Genomic DNA, 20798 nt, shown 5'->3' with positions numbered 1-20798 from the left:
AAATAAGTGATTAATTATCATGCCGTTCCAGCTAAGAGGTTTTGACATTAATCTGATACTATACGTTTGCACAGCTGTGCATTAGTCACTTCCACGTGAATAGCTTGCCCAATTATGACGTTGCCATGGCAGCACAGGTCCACTCATCATCTAATAGCAGTAAATACAGACATTTTTTCAACTTCTTTTCCCAGATGATCATCCCTCTTGATTCCAATACACAGAGAGGATTGCAGTATTTTACATCACACAGCATGCAAAGGAGCTGCCCCAATTTTTAAAAATTTTTTTGCGCACTTGCATACAAAAAGCCGTGGCAGTGCTGCCTCCGTGCATTTGGCCCATTCCGCAGCACACGGCGGTGCCAATCTCAGCCAGCACTAAGCCCTCCGCTAATCTGCTGCCCAATTCCTTCTGTTATCCAACAATAACACCACAGGCTCCCTGGATCCTTGGTACCGGGCCAGAGAGTGGCACGGCTCTCAATAAAAAGACACAGATGTTAAGACACACTGGGAGATTGGCTGGACATCTTTTTTATTGCATCAGCCAACACAAAGACAAACAACAACAAAAAAAAAAAGAATGCAGGAGACAAACGTCTTTGGCAAACAAGTCAGACTGTCCGCTCCAGCAACCATGCGGCCATCTTCCCAAACACTCAAATAGAAAAAAAGAAAAGATAAAGAAAGCAAACCATGTTGCAAAACGTGGAACACTTTAGATTAATATTTAGATTAATACTTAGAATGAATTGGCACATGATTGAAGTATATTTACAATACACTTTGGTAGAATACGATTCACCCCATAATGAAGCCACAAAAGGTAACTTGCTTTCGATTCTTGTCAGTTTAAGTGACATTCATCAACTCAAAAGATAAACAGCTGTAGAACTGAAGGAAGTCAACGCACTCAAGGAAATAAAGGCACATTTGTTTTTTTTTCAACCAAATAAAATCACAAACAATACAATCAATGCAAAAACCTCCAATAAATGAATTGCATGTTAACATAAATAAACTATGATTCACATACAGTGTCATATTAACTTACCGGTTAGTGAGAATGCTGTGACTTATGATGCATCAGCGGCCCAACGGCTCTTGCATAACCTCAGGATATAACCATGTATAATATTAAAGCTGCACAAGACAAGTTTGTGGACTTGGAAAAAAATTGAATAAAACTTCACAGCAGTTCTGAAGATATGCATTTAACGGTAATACATGAGAGACACAGACTGACAGTAGAGGGTCTAATGGAAGAAATAAAACAGGAGTACATGTTTATCCAAGCAGCTGGTCTCCAATCATTGTAATAAAAGAGTTTAAAAAAACCACCTTGTGTTTTGGGTTCTTCTGGACATTTGAGTTTTGGGTTTTGACATGAAAAAGAAGTGACACCTGCATTTAATTTGGGCAACGCGGCCAATGTAGAGCATCTCTGTCTGTAGGAACAGAGATGCTTGTATACTTAAAATCTCTGCCTTGTGCAGCTTTAATAAGGACCTCAAACAAGACTCACCTATTATATTTTACACATTAACATTAGGCTGAAGGCCACACATTTCCTATCAAACATGTCATCAATAGTGCAGGATGATTCGTTACGTTAGTGAGGACGCTGGCTTTTAGACTGCGGGGGCCTCCTGGGGCTTGAGGGCCTCCACCTCCACCTGCGCGTCTCCACCCTGCGGGGAGCCCTCGTCGCTGAAGAGGTAATACGGAGGCGTCTGCCGAGCTTCGATGATGAGGACGCCCTCGGGGGACAGGGAGGCGAAGACGGTCACGGGGTCCACATCTATCGGGATCCTGATGAGAGAGTGAGAGAGGTGAGAATGAGTGAGTGGGATTTTTTTATGCAAAGGGTAGAAGTTCAGATGTTAAGAGTAGCAGAAGTTTACTTGGTGTAAAATCTGTGAGCTGCTGTGTGTTCAGCATGTTTAAAAGCACGAGTGGGAGCAACAAAACGGAGGAGAGCGGTGAGGAGAAACAGCCTAGAGAAACAGTTCACTTCCTGCTTGGAGGTCATGCAAATCTGGGATATTTTCCTCCATAAGAGCTGCTGCCAAAACATTGTTAATTGGGGGGATTTTTTTACTGACACAATACCAATAAACAGCCTGCAGTTAGATGATCTTAGCTAAAAAAAGACTTGGCTTGGGATTTTGACTGTTATTAAAAATGTTCACCCAGTCCTCCTCGGCTATAGCACTCGTTCTACGCTCACAAAATCTCACACCCGGGAGATGAACTCAAAAGGAGTTTTCATTAAAAATTCTCCAGCTCTGCGACGAAGACGAGGGAGAGGAAAAACACACACGGGCTCCAGGTGTGAGGTACAAAATAAACCCGATTCCAATTAACGAGAGCGTCTGTCTGCTTAACACCTGTAAATTACCATCGGTGTACAGTTTCCTAATCTGCTGCTCTCATCCGTCATACAGGCAACAGCTAATTTTGTGTTCGCCAATTTACTTTTTCTCCTCTTTGCTTAATATTTTTTTTGACACTTCTCATGCTGAAAATGTTATATTTGCCAGAGAAGAGTGGGATAATTGGCTTGCACAACTTGCAAGAAGTTCAGCCAGAGCTGCAGTATGTAAGGGTTTTTACCTCCGGAGCAATGCTATTTAATGATGTTACTTTACCAAACTGATACTGGTATTAAGTTATCAAGTTGATTTATCTAAATCCCACACATCCCTTTGGAATGAAAGTCCTCCAAACGGCTTCAGAGGCAAACACCCAATAATTCCAGGCAACTCTGTTCTTTGTCCAGACAGTGTGGCCAAATATGGGTATTGTGGGTTTTCGGTGTGAGCAGCCAAGTGTCTCTGGGAGTTAATATAAACATCAGGCTGCCCTGTTCAGACGAGGAGGCCGAGACTGTGGGTTTGCACTCCATTTAATTAGAGAGGACCCTCCACTGGCTTTCCCACTTCACTGAGAAATAAGTCAGAAGGGACTGGAGCTTCATCACACAGAAGCAAACAGACAGAGGGGTCAAGTCAGGTCTATTTGTGCGGGCAAGTATCACATACAGCGTCTCATGGAGCTTTACAGGTCCACTGCAACAACACCCTCCAGCAAGTACAAAAATCTAATGGAGGGCCCACACCTCCTTAAATCGCTAGGGGCGCAATAGGTGGGAAAAAGAAAATAACAAAAAATGGAGAAAGTTGTTATGATAGAAATATAGAGTCTTAAGCATCAGATTGTAATACATCCCATTTGGATAGAACCTAAACAGACCTCTGCCAAGGCCAAATGCCCTAAAGTATCTGGCAATGTGCACAAAAGTGAAAGATAAATCCTGTAATCCTGCTCATGCTACATCCTTCCACAGAGCTTTAATGAAAATCAGTCAGGTAGTTTTTTCTGTAATCCTGCTGACAAACAGATAAACAAAACCGAAACCGAAAACATGACCTCCATGTTGGAGGGAACGAGAGCGATTCAATTCAAGCTAAAAATAAAATAAATACAAGTTGCAGGAAGTAGGTCCATGAAAATGTCTTCACATCATTCAAAGGACAAAGGCGCTCAGGTATATGTGGGCGGATGGACGATGGAGGAGGCCCAGAGGTTTGAAGTTTTATCATCAATATTAATCTTTCTCAGAATGAGATCTCAGGCACGAGCAGTTACTCTCTGCTGCTTTTGGGGTTTTTCATTCTACTTCATGATAATATCTGCGAATGTACTATAAACAGATACATTGAATCTACTGTGCAATGTAATGTATGTCAATCAAAAAATACTGAAACCAGACTAAGAATCTGCAGTCACAGCTCTGTTAGGCTGTAGTTAGTGCTTTGAGCTGAATGCTAAAGCTAGCATGCTAACATGCTGATGTTTAGCAGGTGTAAACATGCCGATTCTGACTCTATGATTATTGCAACTTTTTTGTAATTGCCAACAACAGGTTGCATCTCATTGCAGAAATCATTTTTACCATGTTCACCATCATAGTTTAGCATGTTAGCATGTTATTAGAACCACCACTAAACATGAAGTAAGGTTGAAGCTGATGAGATTACCGTTCATTTGCAGGTATTTGGTTGTAAACTAAAGTATTGTAAACATTGAAACCGATGGTGGTGCCAAAAAGGATGTTAAGTTAAAGGATGAAAAAAAAAAACATTACAATTCATCTTCACAAATAAACACCACTTTCATTTTTAGTCTAAATATAATCGGCAGACGTAAGAAACTATAAATATATAATATAAATGTACTACACCACGGTCACATGACTCCACATCATCACCACTAAGATAAAGGCAGACTAGATTCTGGTGTGACGACGTTTAGTGGTCTCATTTAGCCACTTGTTAGCAACCGCCTTTTTTTAGACACTTAAAAGCATCAAAATTCACAAGAGGGGTACATTTTGACGAATTTTGTATTGTAGAACAAAACGTTAAAATCTCCAAATGCCACCTTACTGACTTTGAGAGGAGGGAATCAAAAGTGCAAAAATGCCGACTCATTTCTGGGTATTTATGACTCATCCCTGCATCCCCCCCCCCACCTTTCTTCAAGGGGCCAATCGCTGCGAAGCAAAGTTGCCCCTTCTGACAAAGTCAAATCCCTCAGCCGGCCCATTAACGTGGGACTCCAGCAGAAACCTTATCTGTCCAGCTCGGGGAGTTCATTTACCTCTGGCAAGCGCACATTTTATCTCACACATTGATTTTGTAGAGCTGCCAAAACACTGTCCAATATGCTTTTCCCCCCCGACAGAGACAATACAGTGAGACCGGACACGGCGAGTGTGTGTGTGCAAAAACATTTGAAGCATACTGTATGTTGTCTTTCTCCAACCTCTGCACTGACTCAACAAACATATTTGGTTAATACCGGACATGTTTCATGTTTAACAAAAAAGTCCACCCGTAGAACCTGTTTACCCTAAATCATCAGTGTATTCTATCAATCATTTCTGGAATGAACTGCTGCCGTTTTACTTTTTAGGAGCGACTACTTTCCCTTTAATCTGCCGTCACCCTTCCTGCTCACATCTGCATGAAGTTGTTGCATTCATTTGTAGGCCACACACTCAAAGTGGTGGCAAGTAACATTCAGAAATACACGTTTACTGTAGAACTAAACCTATTGTGAGCTACATAAAATATTCTCATTTCTTCGTGCTATATCAACATTTCATATGTGCAGTAATGTGGTCTATCTTATATTAGTTTTTGTTAGTTTTACGATTTAAGTATTTATGATATCTTTACCGTTTGATGACTTATTTATTATAGTTGCTTTTTCTTTTTTACTGATGCCTCTTGTTGTTGCACTTTGCGGGACTAATAAAGGATAATCTTATCTCATAACTTATCTTCTTTGTTATTCTACTCCGCTACAGTCAGAGGAAATATTTGCATTTTATTCCATTTTTTCTGACAGCATTTAGTTACTTTGCACAGGAAACAAAATGAAAAAGTACTTGGTGCTTGATGTAAAGTACATCCCCAACTATACAAACTAGTACTGTGACTGTGCTATCTCTCTGTTTTATTATGAGCAGAGGATTTGGGTATCGAGGTCAGTTATTTATATATTTGAACCCCCCCCCCCCCCCCTCTATATATACACATTCAGTCAGTCATTTATTTTATGTTTTGCTTAGCTGAGGAGCACGGGCCTGATCTGAGGGCTTTCCAATTACCAGGATTCTGACATGAACAGTGCTGGGCGAGCACGACTGCTTACCAATTAGCTAACAGGAACTTAGCAGAAACCGGAGTGACGCGCCAGCGATTCGCACCAGCGATTAGTAGCACTGCTGCTTGAAGTCCTCTCGCTGCCCAATTAAAACAGGCGGAGAGCCGGGCAGGTTGTGGAAACTTCTGTGACCCGTTTGGCTCAGATGAGTTCCAACGTGAACGAGACGTTGGTGCAGCCGTACACACCGACACTTCTCCGTGTAGAGCCCGAATCAGTATTCTAGTGTTCGGGAGTGTTGAGGACAGTTTGTTTGTCCACTTAAAGCCGTTTGTAGCAGCTGTTTAAAACTTTTTAAGTGAGAGCTGTGGACTGACTTTTACATTATTAGGAGATACGGGTTAGGGTTAGGGTTAGGGTTAGGGCGAATGAAGAGTCAGAAGAACTGAGAAAAGTCTTGATGAATTGAGGTAAATGGGGTTCGCGATCAACAACAGAAAAATTACATCAAAACATCCCGAAGCAAGCTCTCACATGACGCAGTATAATACTCTGGTTTACCTCAAGAGGTCAAGGTATCGCTGGGTGAGTGATATACAAATGGTCATTTTGTTGGTGAAGTTTTCCTTCAAGAGTTCTCCATAAAAAAGTCAAAGTCTTCCAGCTTAGCTTCTGATTAACCAGCATTTCGTTCTCATGGGGTTTTCTGTCCATTTTGTCCTTCATGTACATGTTAGTATTCAGCAAACAAGCAAAGTTAATACACATAGAGCTTTAAGAGGGAATTAAAGTGACCGAGAAGACATATGTATAAAGTTGCAGAAAATAAAGTTTTAAAGTCTATGATTGGAAACTTAATACATTACTTGGGCTTAAATGTACCAACACTTCAGCCTCCAACATAGTTTATATCTTGCACATGTGGTCATAAATATGGTTTGTGTCCATAATGTGCAGTGTGGAAAACCAAAAGAGAGTTTGCATCCATCAATCACCCCCGAGATTATACTCACTGTATCTTCTTTGTGAAATTCTTTGTGACTATGCCTCCTTCTTCCTGCTTCTCTTCATGTTTTCCTGTTTGAAAAAAACAAATAAGTGAGAGAGTGCAGAGTAACGTTAAATAACCTCAGATATGTTTAGCAACGTCATGTATCATAACTGAGTGTCCAGTTCGGTTTGATCACATTGTTTAAAAAGCTGGTGATGACACTGGCATGAAAACATGTTTCATTTGGCCCACACAGTTTTCCATTGCTCAACCAGTGGCAGTGTTTTTTATACTTTGGGGCCACTGGGTGGGTTGAAATGAACATGAAATGATGGAACACCTCCTGCTAGCTCGGTTTACGGCCGTTGTATCTCTCGGGCTCGCTATAGCAGCTGCTCTGGGGCTGCTAAATATCACGGCCCGCTCCACCCCTCGACCCCCGTCTGCACGCCGCTGTGTGCTACCCAATACCCCCAGAGTGACGACTCCGCCTGCCCAAAGTGCTGGACTCCACCGGAGATCGAGGGTGGAATCAAAACTCCAGAGAGGGCTGTGCTAAGATCACCGGTGAAGTCATGACATTATTATTTAAAACCTCACCAAGACTTAAAACTGGTCCCAGGTCATGAATAATGGAGGTTTGGTCAGAGAGTCATCCAACGAGGCGCTGCCGCCGCTTATTTTTAAGATTCTTACGACAGACATGCCAAATTCCAAACGCTCTATGTAACGCTCACAACACTGAATGTTCTGGGAGGAGAGATGGAGGACGAGACGGGAACACTTTATAATAACCATCATTAATAAATGATCATTTGGTAGTTGATTACACTTTAGGTAATAGTTATTTTACTTTTACATAACAATTATATAATAATGAATCATGTTTACTAAATATATTTTATATGCATTATAAAGGTGTTTTAAAATGTATTTATGTAATACAAAATATTATATATTGTATTATAGCTGGTAAGAGACATTTAGCAGACGCTTTTATCCAAAGCGACTTACAATTCAGATTCTATCACATTCAAGGACACATCGACATGCAGACTAGCGGAGCCGGGGATCGAACCGCCGATCCTCTGATTGAAGGACGGCCCTGCTCTCCACTTAGCCACAGTCGCCTCAATCAGCGGATCTAAACTCGCTGATGGCACCGCTCAGGTGAACTGTAAGCGACGACGAGTTCATTGAGTTCATCTGGAGGATTCTGTGTTTAACATTTGTTCCTTCATGTACTGAACACCTCCAGCATGCTTTGTATCACTCTTCCTGTGTGTCACACTTTTAGATCAGGGGGGGGGGGGGGTCGAGTCACTTACAGGCCCAACATGGCGCTGATTGAATGACCCAACTGGCATACCAACAATGTGTTTATAAAAAACTCAGAGTCGGGGGGCCCTGCTGTCCGTTGAGCCCTCCTCGGCTCCGGGTATCCCTGGAATTCATCCGTCTCTCTATGAAGCACTGACACGACGACGTCATTTCTGTAACTTACCCCCATAACCAGTGACTGGGCAAGAACGTGACACCAGCAGGAAACAGAAAAACTGTTTTCAAGAACATTCTCTCCGGCGTCTAGCGGCGGCTCGTCTTATTGTAAACAGAGACTGTTGTCACGGGCCTTGCCTTCAATCTAAATCGAGCTCGTGGGTGACTGAGGGAGTGATTCTCCAGGAATCTGAAACAGGTGTCCAAGCTTGAGGATCTGCCTGCCAACATGAAAGTCCCAGGCCCCAAAATCTGTTTAGCTCTCCCATATCAAGAGTAATTAATGCTGAGACCATGTTGTACCGCCGAGGCTTTCATTGTGCTGCTTTCAAACCCGCTGCCAAAGAGAAAGAGCTGGTGTTTCTCAGTCAGCTCGGAGTGAAGAGTCCGAGAGAGAAGATTCTGCCTTTTCATTTGGCCGGACTGCTGCTTTTTCCGTGTATTTTACGAGTGCACATGTTGTTCTGTGCAACTTTTATGCCTCACGTGACGGTTGTTCAAGATATTTTCTCTAAATGTGACCAGCTAGTGAAAAGTTAAAGTTGTAAAAATAAAACAATATATTGAAGGGATGAGAAGTTTTAGAGATACTGAGGTCAAGAATCCAAAATCTCTCAATGAAATTATTATTACTATTTAATATGATTGTATTATAAATATACTGCAGATGTTCAATTATATTGTATGTTAACTGTTATCTTCCTTAATTCAGATCTATATGCTGTTTTAACACAGCCAGAGACACAACAACAATATTACTTAATTTAATTCTAGTTTGTCCAAAAGGAAATATTCATAAATATTGAGTCTTAAGAAAATGCAGAATACACCTTTAAATCATATTATGTAATATTATTGAATATTAGCAATACTGAGGACATGACCTCAATGTCCTTAATGGAAGTTACAACACTGCACATTTTAGGAGTTTTTCACAAGCAGATGATACTATTTGCCCAATTTATTTAGTTTATATTCTATTCAAGGTGTTTTATGTGCAATATGCGTTAAATTGACGATTATTTTCATTCCGATTATGTTTTTGGATGATTAAATCCCCATTTTAAAGGAGTTTGTTGTTTTTTAATGTGCTCTATGAATAAAACTGAGTCACAGTGGGTTCACTCTGACCTCCAGTCATTGATACCAAAAGTAAGACCCTTATCCTCAATACACTTTGACTATAAAGTTATTTATCCTGCAGAAGAAAAAAAACCTGTTCCAGTTCAGTTTAGGCCTCTGCGACATCATCCCAACTCACCTGACACGTCTACAAATCCGTCCCTCGTTTTGATGGTTAACTCCTCTGGTTTGAAGCTGTGGACGTTCACGCAAACCTTCCAGGGCTCCCCCCCGGTGCTGGTGGTGGTGGTGGTCGGGGAGCCCCGGGAGGACGGCTCGCCGTACCTGCTCGTGTACACTGCGGGGCCTCCCGCGGACTGCCGCGAGGGGAAACCTGTGCGTAAACCGCTGCCGAAGGGCGACGTGCTGAGGCGCGTGCCGAGCCGACCAGACCGAGCCCAGCCCGGCCAGTCCATTGACAAATCTTCGGGGAAAGATGGCATCCCAAAGTCATCCTCCATAAACCGAGACCCGAGCTGATCCCTGAACGGGGACTCTCCAAACGGATCCCGGGGAAACCTCTGCCGGCTTCCCATCGTGTAGAAGTCTCCCTCTGCCATGTCCAGATGAGTTCCAGACCAGTTCAAGTTCTGCTGTTTGGACCAAACTACCCCGAACCAAAACTTTTCTTTAACAATTAAAATACAGAACTACAGTAATCTATGTGTGGTAAAACTTTATCTTTCTGGGATGTTGCGCGGTCACCAGCTTATCCAACTACGCACCGTTAAAGCGTGCACTGCTTTTCCTAAAAAAATGAACCCCTCTTGGCTGCGGGTTTTATACTGGACGGGGATTTCACAAGACGACGGTTCCGGAAAGTGCTGGGAGGATCTGGAAAGCACGCGCACTGCAAAAAATATCTTTGTAAGAAGTCAAACAGAGCCTTAAAATCCTTAGAAATAAAGAGAACATGATACAATAACACCTTGTTCTACTGCAAATAATATGTGCCAGCTGTTTATTAGCGTCAGAAAAACAGATTAGGAGTTAAATTAAGATGAAATTACTTGCTGATGTGGATATTTTTTGCAGCGCAGGCGCAACAGCTGACCAAAGACCAGCCTCCCCCTTTTTGTTCACCAGATGAAGTTAGTGTCCACATGTCACTCACTCAGAGCTGGAGCTCCTCTCGGTGACTCACTGGCTTTTTAATAGCAGAATAACGCAGAGCTTCGGGCCAAACACACTGATGTCACAGTACGGATAAAACAGGAGGGGGGGGGGGTCGTGTTTCAAGAAGTGCATCTTCAGAACGTAAAACAAGACGTTTTTTAATTCAGGACATGATTTCAGAGAGCTTATTCTACACACGCAGTGAAAGGAGAAGGAGGGACACCATGTTATTACAATGTGGAGTTCCCACTGACACGAGATAAAAGTGTGACAGCATGAAAAACAAAACGCTCCTTCATGTGCATGATTTCACACTGAAACACTGGGTCACTATACATGACTTTGTTATTGGGATTTTTTTCTTTTTTTATGATCACAAAAGACATGATCGGAGGGATATCTGTAGCACAAAGACATCTAGAGTCCATTGACGGGCATTTTGTCTTCTCTTCCTCCGTCCACCAGTCAATGCATCATATCCACAGCAACATTTCTAACATCCAACAAGGCCCAAACCACATTTTGCAAGTTTAAATAATCACCTTTTTGTACAATCTATACAATGCAGATGCGTATTTACACCACAGTAATTACATATTCAAAAACTACTTTGCACAAGAACTGATGCAAACTTTACATTGTGAGACAAGGGAGGGGGGGGGGGGCGGAAAGGGGCCGCTGTGGCCCGGGAGCCCGTCTAGAAAAGTTTATCGACTCTACTGCACAAATCTTCCACCGCCGCTTTAGAGTTTGTGGATGACTTTTTGTGCCGAGTCCCTTCCTCTTCCTGCGTCACATTTCCCTCATTCGTCCAATTTCGTTGACATTCAGGGAAATAAGCTGAGAGTATTGAGTGCATAGAGAGCAGTCTGTCGGCCCGGAGCAGTTACACAGACAGGATGATGGATTTGAAGTGATTGAGAAATACAACTTCTAATTATACGGAGAGGCAGTTTCAAACTTCAAACTCTGGAGGCAAAGCCGCCTTGAAGTTAACTTTTTTTTAGAATCATTTTGACACTTTGAGAAAATGCGTTCGAGAGAAGATGGAGAACACTCTCGTGTGAAGTTTTGATTAGTTGCTGGTTAGCTTAGCTTAGCATACTGACAAGAAACAGCTAATCCTAAACTCACTAAATAACATTTCATATCTCGTTAGTGTAATCTGTACATGAAAAGGCTCGAGGTTTCAAGATGTCTTTGTGACTAGCCGAGAAACAGTCCGGCAAATAAACCTCCCGTACACTTTTACACTTAAAGTTACTACACGGAACTTTCATTTTGTGTTGATCTTGGCGGTCCCTGTGGACAACATCTGTAGTGTTTCCGAGCACCAGACTCCCTTTAGAAAACCTCTCATTTTACTGCAGCAGGGGTCTGACAGTCTGCTACGCGAGGTCTTGGTTCTGGTTCTCCCATGTCCCCTTTCCCTCCAGCGGGCCCAGCAATACGGCCTGGGCCTCCAGCAGCGTGGTGTCAGTGTTGGCTCCCAGGGGAGACCGGAGGAGCAGAGAGGCGAAGCTCTGCTGCTGGCTGGAGGAGGAGAAGCTTCTGTGGGACACTGAGCTCTCCTCCTCCCGCTGGAGCTTCTGACTGCAGGTCGAAGGCAGCAGCGAAGCCGGATCTGGGTCTGACTGCCGTGAGCTGGTCTCTGCTGGAGGCCCCCGCAGGAATAATTATATAGAAATAGTTGAATAAATCTTCTCGCTGATGCTCTCATTTACTTATGAAGGTCATATAGAAGCATCAGTAACACATTGAGACTGTTTCATAACCAGTTAAAAGTTCCTCACAGTTTTGTGCGGATTAAACACATACGATATTTTCTAATTGGTGAGCTTTAGAGGTGCTGGCAGATTAACCTTTTAACAAAGCCAAGCCAGCTTGTTTCCAGTCTTTATGCTAAGCTAACCTAGCTGCTGTCTGTAGCTTCCTATTTAACAGACATATATCAGAGTGGCATCAATCGTCTCATCTGACTCTCTTGGCAAGACAGCGAATTAACATATTCAAATGTCAAACCTTTGCTTTAAAAAACAAGCACCCAAAAACAAAAGGTCACACCTTTTTGTTTTTGAACATCTGCCTCTACTTTGAGGTTTACGTGTGAGTAATGTGGCAAAACCCCAAGAACATCTGACAACAAACCAAAAATTAAATACAGCAGTGTCATAATAGCTTTAAATTGACAGTGTTGCATAGAAAGATTGACCACCACTGAGAGGGACAACAAACCAATAAATATTAAATAAACAATAAATATGGATGGTGCTGCACAATTAAAAAAACGTTTTAAAGTATCCTTTTTGTTCCCCGAAACAGATTCATTACGAGTTGTCAAGCAAAATACCTCCTCTGACACCGGGAAGATTTTGTCCCTGTGCAGCGCTTCGATCGCTCTCTGTTGTATTACATGGACTGACATTTCAATTGTTTCCCACTTGATCAGAGGATAAATTAACTTGACATTTGAGCTGACAGCCGGTTTGCTCGCCGTCAGGCCGCCCTCGCCGTTTCATTTTTCAGAGGGAACAGGTTTGTTCTGCACCTCGTGAAGCGCAGAGATCAGAGCAATACACCTTTTCTTTATTCCTGACAACGATCCCTCCGAAGCCATTTGTAAACACTCGGATCCAACGGCTCGAATGTTACCTCGATGCTTACTTGACGCAAAATCCACAACAAACAGACCTGACATGCAGTCAACGTCTGATGTCTTGTGAAACTGGTGCATCTGCTCTTGCTTTAGCCGACACATACTGTCTATTGCCCTCACAAATTACGTCATTTCAACCTTGGTACCTTCAGGCCTTACTATGCATTATTTCAATGAACTATCAATTTTAAAATAAATATCAAGCATTAATTTAAGAGAATAACTTAATGGGAAGTGAATGGACTTAAAGTAAGCAGCAGCGATGTGAGCTGACCAAACACAGGAACACTGTTTCTGTTTCATGTGCAGTTTCTATTGCAAATATCTAAGAGATGAACAGTCTCAGGCCATTTTGAGTGCTGATGCAAGAGGATGCAGTACAAGAACAAAACAAACAAACAGAAAGACACTCAGTCTCCAGTGGTCTCTGTGGGCAGAGAGAACAAGACTCGCCTCAATGAAAGACGTGGTCGAATCCCTGCGGGGGACATTTCCACTCAAAAGCGGAGCACGGAGACGCACACAGTCCGGCTGCTCCGACATCCACCGCTGAAACACGGCCACGAGACCTCCGTCCCTTAACGTGCTCCTGGAAACCCTAATGCCTGGTTTTGTGGCGTTTGTGCAGCGGACCGCGACTCCGGCTGCGACTGCGGGTCCCAAAGATGGAGTTCCAGGATGAGCTGCGGCTGTAGCTCCGGTAAGAGGAGTAACTGTGGCTCCGGCTCCGGCTCCGGCTCCGGCTGCGGCTGATGCCGTGGAGCGGGCTGCGGCTGCGGCTGCGGGTGAAGAGGCTGCTCCAGGACGACACGCTGGTGGAGCGGCTGCTGGAGGAAGGGCTCGGTCGGAAGTAAGGGATGGGTCGCTTCCTGGCACTGTGGAGAGCGACAACGGTAAGTGGTGTGAAAGTGACAGACAGTAAGGACATTAAAGCTGCAGCGTGAATTTGACTAAACCTTTAAGCCGCATCTAATAAAGTCACTGCTCAGCACCAAACAGGCAGACAGACAAAGTTAGCGACTAGCTGTCGAACATCGTGGAGCATTTAGCAGCAAAAGAGAGAGATTTCCATCAAAACAGAAATGACAGGACTTTGCAAGGTGGCAAATATGGTAGTTTTACGTAACGAATGTAGTTATTTTAACTCAAACCACAATCTTTTCCTAAACCTGAGCAAGTACTTCTGTTGCCGAAACCTAAACAAGTAGTTTTGTTGCGCAAGTAACCCTAAAAACTAAGTAAACCTATGTTTGGAGGATATTTAGAAAAGACAATATGCATGTAATGAGCTAAAACTAATCAATACGCCGTCCTTGACACATTCAGAAGCGACACTAGAGGGTTACCTAGAGCGCCATCGTTTGAAGCGTAGGGCCACTGGCCAAGCGTCACACTGAAACCCTCTGCAGAGTCGAGGGGAACTGCAGAGTCGGGTGACAATTCTTTGTGGGTTTGACCCATAAGTAGTATACAAATATTGATCGGTGCAGCTTTGAAATAATATAGATTAATGGAGCAATAACTACATCAAATCTGATGTTTTTAGCCTCTTAGTGTAGTGTTTTATTGTGCATATTTCAATTGCTGCTGTCAAAGAGCAGCATGAAACAAAAGAAAAGTGAAGCTAACTGTGTGGGAGACAAGATCTGTTAAAAAAAGTGAACATCACACTTTTTCTTTCATATTTCGGATCGCCTGTGTTCCACCATCTGTTCCTTTAGCACCTGTGGTGGCTTCGGAGCTGACGGTTATCTCATCCTTTTGACTAAATGCCATTTCAAGGTACGCAGCTCATCAACACGATGAGAGAGATTTCAGGTTGGGGACTTGTCCCACTGAGGGGGCTGAGGGTGGGACCAGCAGCACATATTTGCTTCCTTTTGGCATAATAATGTGTATTGTAGCAGTAAAAAACCCGGGTGGGAAAAAGCTGTACCTTGTGATTCGCCGTGCTTCCAGATGGCTTGGTGAGTCTCTCCTCCGTTTCTTCATAGGCGAGTAGGATTTTCGTCTTTGTCTCTTCCCACTAACCTTATGTGCATGCTTCACATCTGTCCCTCTGGAGCTATGTGTTCTCTTTCTGTCTCGTAGTCTGACAAGCGGACAAAACAAAGAGAACATTTCACAATGTAAATGTGTATTTGCTCCCGTACACTCGTAATGGGGAGTGGTCACGCAGGTGAAAACGTTTCGTTAAGTTCACCTGTCAGCGCTGTGTCTGGAGTAGCTTCCTCTGGAGCTCAGGCTGGCCACGCTGCCTCGTCGCCTCGGATCAGCTGAATAACTCGGTGAGCGTGAGTATGAGCTGGCAACGAGAAAAACCGCAATCATCCCCCGCAATCGAGCAAAGCACCAGTAGTTACAATTCCATACACATTTCTATGCACGTTCCTGAAATTTCTGCAAAATGAAACATGAAACAGTGCATCTTTCCATCAACTTCCTTTTGCAAACATATCATGATGGCATTTGTGTTTTGGTTAATGAATGACTTTGTCTCTTATCTCGACTGGAAATGGGGACTTTACGATTACACCCCGACACGCCTGCTGTTTTTATTCTATACTTTTTGTCTTTCTAATGTATTTAGTGGCAGCACATGAGTGTTCTGTACTGCGATGCACGAACACATGTAGCAGGTACCTCCATGTAAAGCTGTTCAATCAAGATCTACGAGACTACAGACATGTAGGCTCTGTGAGGCTGTACTTAGCTGTATGTAGCTAAATGCTAACATGGCAACATGCTCACATGTGACAATGCTAACAAGCTGATGTTCTGCAGATGTATGGTTCACCATGTTAGCTTGGATATTAGTGATATAATAGAAGTAGTTAACCCACCTGCAGGACGACAGGCTTCGAGAGTAGCGGCCAGAGTATCTGGAGCTCCCCGAGGATCTGCTCCTGCTCCTGCTGCTGGATGACCGCGTTTTCAGTCGCCTTCCAGACGACTTTCTCATCCTCTGGGAACAGCTGGAAGTCTTTGGAGATCTCACAACCTCCACACGACACCCCAAGGTTATCTGCCCACTGCAACGAAAACACGTTTCACTGCTTTTAAGAAATGCTCTCCCTTGTTCTCACTTATCAGATTCATATTTCAAAAGATGAAACAGAGCGTGGAAACAGAAGATAAACAGCTTGCAATTCCTGGGAAGCATTCATTCAGATGGATTATTTATTATGAACACAACATTACCTCTTGCCGTTTCCACTGAAAAGGGTTGCAGACAAGCCGTCCTCCACATAAGGTTTGCACATGGAAGCGTAGCTGGTCACAGAGTTTCCTGAATCAGAGGCATTGCCTCTGTCAGTGAACTTCAGCTTCTCTGGCGAGGCCAGACGTTTACAGAGGTTCCTCTTGTTGTCAGTGACACTCGCCTGACAAACACCAGTTTTGCTTGACGGCGGCGAAGATGTGTCATTCCCCGAATCGTAATCGTGCGGAACTTCGGCCTGGCCGGATAAATGCTGAGACCCTTTTCCGTGTAAAATCTCTCTTCCAGGTTCTGACGATATAATCTGCAAACAGACAAATAGGCTGCAGCTTAAAACCAAACGTGTGTCGATAAATGAACCCTGCTATCTGCTTTGATGCACTGTGAATACTCTAGTACAATAGGCACATATTCCCTTGAAAACACAGAGAAGGATTTTTTTTGTGCTTTTTTTTCTCGAGACAGAAAAACTTTGAAAGATAAAGACATCATGCAAATTTGAAAGCATGCCATTAACCCCCGCCCCAAAAAAGTCTGAACTCAACTTAAGTCAAAGAAATCAAGAAGAAACAAATTGAGATAAAGTCGGTCTAAACTAAAACAATTATATGAAAGGAAGAACAAAAGAGCAGAGAAGAAAGAAAAACTATGCGTGGAAAGATCTACCGGCTCTAACTCGAGTGAAGAGAAAAAGAGTAAACAATAGCCCCATTGAAAAGCCTCATTTAAAGAACATCGAACAAACATCACAAAATGGGTATTATGTAGAAATGAAAAGGATTGCAGACAAAGAGAGATCCCATCAGTCTAACTAAGAAAGCCCTCAGAATGGGACAGATGACTGTGCTCTTTCTCCTGTAAGAAGTAAATCATTTGCCTGCACCGACCTACAAGTATAAGCCCTAAATCTGCGGATAGCATCGACTTACCAATCAAGATTTCCTCCTTAAGTAGGTAAGGTGTAAGAAAAAGGGAAGAGCGGGCAACATAAGTGCATCATTAGAGTCGTAAATTGCAAGAAAAAGACAGTAACCCTCTCTTCAAACCCAGAGCCAGTTAGATTTATATTGGCATGTTCCTTTTTCTTTCCTTAATGGTGCATTGTTCTGGAGCTATTCAGGAGCAAAAACGTCCCGGAATACTTTAAAAGTGTGCTTGTATGCGAGTACAACTACTGCACACTGAAACCAGGAAGTTGTTCTACTGCAGACGTCCACAGATACTGACTCTACTTAATAGTTCAATGATCTTGTAAAATTATGATCTCTCTTTATTTCTTGACTACGAGAGGTTTATCCAGTCTGTCCTCCTCACGGTTTCCCATCATCTAGTCTGAAGACCGACCCTGAGGGAAATGTAGTCTTTGTTCGTCTTCTACCACTCGCATCGCACCCAAAAGTAAAAGATTTCACTTACAGAAAAAAAAACAATTTTAATCAGGGACATTCTTCAATGTCACCCGGAGATGTTTTGACAAGGCTGCCTTCAGATAAACATTTCAAATGGTTCTCGTGAGTTTCTGTTGCCACAACGTTTCTTACGCTTCCACCACAAAAGAAATTCACCAATTCATCACTCATACAAGAAAGGTTGACATGTTTAATAATCAACCACATTCATGTCAATTATTCATATTTTTGAAGGTTTTTTCTTTACGGTTATACCTACCTTTCCCTTTATGGATTGCTTTTTTTGGGAAAGAAATATTAAGCAAAGATCATTCTGCATCACCAAACCAAAACCCATAAATAAATGCAAACACCGCTGAATAATTGTGCTCCAGTAAGCCACCCCTCAGCAACTAACTGTGAAGTCCTCCTGAATGCCAGGCATGACTCAATATATGGATTCATTTATTGAATTTCAATTAAAACCCTGTGGTGTGTGATTAAAAACATTTCTCCGTGCGATTAGCATAATTTAATGATTGCTGGAGAGAAATTAAATATATCGCATGCTCCAGTAAGCATGAGACAATGAGTTTAAGGACATTGCTGTATTTATGAGGCTCTTTGGCAGAACATCACTTTAAAAAAAAGAAAAAGAAAAGCAGAATCAACCTGCAATAAACAGCTAGAAGCCGTCAATTACAGTTTAAAGATGTTTGTTTTCTGTTGGTTTCATTTCAGCTGCGGTGTCACATCCACAATCTGAACAACTGAAACCGTCAGCTGGAAGTTTAACATAAAACTATGACTAGAGGGGAGAAGGGCGGAAGTGAAAAGGACATATTTATTTATTTTTCCCCACTTCTGGCTCCTGAAAGACAGTAATAAAGAAATATTTCAATATAAAAAACATATTCTAAGAGTCTCTGAGTCTTTTTCATTGATTTAACACTCAGTCTAAGAAAGTTAATACATTTTTGTTTTTGCATTTACAAAGATTTTCTGAGCTGCTTTACTGTTAGGGTTTTTTTTTTGGGGGGTCTAAGGTGGCAAAAAAAAAAGTTTATAAATCATAAAAAGGCATTCTAAGGGATCATTGTTTATCCCTAACAGCTATTAAATGAGGACGGTACAGGAAGCAGCGGGACACGGCCTCAGACAGCGAACAAGTGCATCACTTCCTCTGTGGCGCTACAGTTCTGCAATGGTGAACTATGCAGTACGCCACAGATCTAACCACACACAGATCTAACCACACACAGATCTAACCACACACAGATCTAACCACACACAGATCTAACCACACACAGATCTAACCACACACAGATCTAACCACACACAGATCTTACACTAAACTAGAAGCTTTATCGCATCCTGTAGCAGTCAACTACAAATCTACATTTACATGGAAATATGTTTAAGGTAAACAAATAAAGCTGTTACTAAGTGTTTTATTTTCCTAATCTTGACCACGGTTGCAATGAACAGTAAGGAAAAATATTGGCATTGAATATTCATTAACAACATCACGGAACAAACACACCTTTAATAAAGGAATATAAATATCTAGTGAGAAATAGCTCTTGAAAATAAAATATTTATTGTTCATCTTCATTTAAATGTGTCACTTTGTTTCTCAACAGGAGGGAAAATTAGCTTTTAAAACACTATATTCACATTGCTATAATATAGTGAATGTTTCATTATGGTCGTTATGGTAATGGAGAGTCTTCTACGGTGTTGGTTTTAAAAACAGAAAATCAAGAATCAACAAAATAACTGGAAAATAAAGAATGCATAAAAGGAGCTCAGAGTCAGGCCATGAATAGTTTTTGGGTTTTGTAAATATCTATTCTTCAGAGAACAGCTGAATGGGTTAAGACAATTCATTTTCAAAGAAAATACTGTCTTTGGATTGAAACAAATACCAGGATGTGTAATTGTAATTTGACTAATGAGCTGAAAAAAAAGAAGTTCCAGACCCAGCCGCCTCACTGTGGGCATTTTATATTGCCTGACGATAAGCTGTTCTACATGACCATAACTGGGAAATCAAACTGAACCAGCGGCAGCAACGTTAAGAGTCCTAAAGTGTACTTACGGTAGCGGTTGAGAGGACGGAGCGATATTTTGGAGCCGTTTTACACACTGATTTGGTTGCAGGTCTCCATTTCATGTCCGTGTGGTCAAGCACTCCGTTGGATTCTTCTACTACAGCTGCCAGGCCTCCGAATGCCTGATGCCTCACAGATTTATGCAGATGGTGTCTGTAGGAAAAATGGATGGATTTAGTTTTCGTGACATAAATGCTTCTTACTTCTTACTGCACCTCAGTGAGTGGGACAAAAAGTAGCACACATGCACATTTTATGACAGTGAAATATCCGGATTTACCTCTGTGACATTTTTTTCATTTTGTTTTGTTTTGAGAACCTTTAAAATAAATTGTAACCTGTTGTGTTGACATAACTAAAATGTTTGGAGGATTAGCTGATTAGCTGATTTTCAGCTGAATAAATGGGCAGTTTAAAGCTCAATATATCTCGATTTCAATTGCGAATTCCTCTGCTTAAAGTGACAGCAGACATGTTATCATTATGAAGTAAATGTTGTTTGCACAATGTAATGTATAGAATAATGCAACCATCAGCATTTTATGGCTCTCTAAAAACAATTCTGTCAGCCACCTGGTTGTAAAAAACTGGAAAATGGAGAATAATGTACCTCAATGCAACCTCCGTTGGCGTTAGCTGTTAGCTCCGTTATTTTGCCAAGCAGGACTGCGCTGCCCACCGGCTGCTAACAGCTAACGTTAACTAGCTCTCCTCCTGCCGATTTCAACCTCGGGTGTGAATAACTAGTTTGCACATGTGCAGTACTGATCAGGCCAGATGTACGAATCGGACAGCGAGTGACTCGTGTTGAGCTGATAAATGAAATTATAACATGATATCAGATCGTTGCATAGACTCGCGTATACTCCCCGATACACAATCCAGTATTTTCGGCTGTATCGGAGGCATTCTTGATACTGGTATTGGTATTGGAACAACTCTACATGAGTCAGAGTTCACTAATTGAGCTCTTAAAGGATTCTCACTCCAAATGCAACATTTTGCATTCAGGGGCG

At 42.2% G+C, this 20798-nt stretch overlaps 2 protein-coding genes across 2 annotated transcripts in view; both read right to left on the bottom strand.

The window, feature by feature from the left end:
• Positions 1–243: 243 nt before the first annotated feature.
• hspb8 (heat shock protein b8) lies at positions 244–10014 on the bottom strand. Its single transcript, XM_076104826.1, has 3 exons — positions 9428–10014; positions 6692–6755; positions 244–1814 (listed from the first exon to the last, which is right to left on the bottom strand). Exons 1-3 carry the CDS (start codon positions 9846–9848, stop codon positions 1634–1636), a joined length of 666 nt encoding a protein of 221 aa, XP_075960941.1. The 5' UTR covers positions 9849–10014; the 3' UTR covers positions 244–1633.
• Positions 10015–13658: 3644 nt separating this feature from the next.
• Positions 13659–20798, bottom strand: part of srrm4 (serine/arginine repetitive matrix 4) — a 54070-nt gene continuing 46930 nt past the window's right edge. Inside the window, exons 8-13 of the mRNA XM_076104295.1 lie at positions 19770–19935; positions 16262–16584; positions 15904–16092; positions 15264–15365; positions 14997–15152; positions 13659–13935 (exon numbers count right to left, since the gene is read on the bottom strand). Of these exons, the coding sequence (XP_075960410.1) occupies positions 13659–13935; positions 14997–15152; positions 15264–15365; positions 15904–16092; positions 16262–16584; positions 19770–19935 (1213 nt within the window). The remainder of the gene's footprint in view (positions 13936–14996; positions 15153–15263; positions 15366–15903; positions 16093–16261; positions 16585–19769; positions 19936–20798) is intronic.

Source organism: Anarhichas minor, unplaced genomic scaffold (assembly GCF_050575085.1).
Source record: "Anarhichas minor isolate MPS153535 unplaced genomic scaffold, ASM5057508v1 ptg000030l, whole genome shotgun sequence".
NCBI classification, from domain to species: Eukaryota; Metazoa; Chordata; class Actinopteri; order Perciformes; family Anarhichadidae; genus Anarhichas; species Anarhichas minor.
This window is presented reverse-complemented; position numbering and strand designations above follow the sequence as displayed.

Coding starts and splice junctions, on each gene's coding strand:
- hspb8 (XM_076104826.1), bottom strand. CDS start 9,848: ATGGCAGAGGGAGACTTCTACACGATGGGAAGCCGGCAGAGGTTTCCC. Junction 6,756..9,427: donor CGGATTTGTAGACGTGTCAG/GTGAGTTGGGAT, acceptor TTTTTCAAACAG/GAAAACATGAAGAGAAGCAG. Junction 1,815..6,691: donor AATTTCACAAAGAAGATACA/GTGAGTATAATC, acceptor CTCTCTCATCAG/GATCCCGATAGATGTGGACC.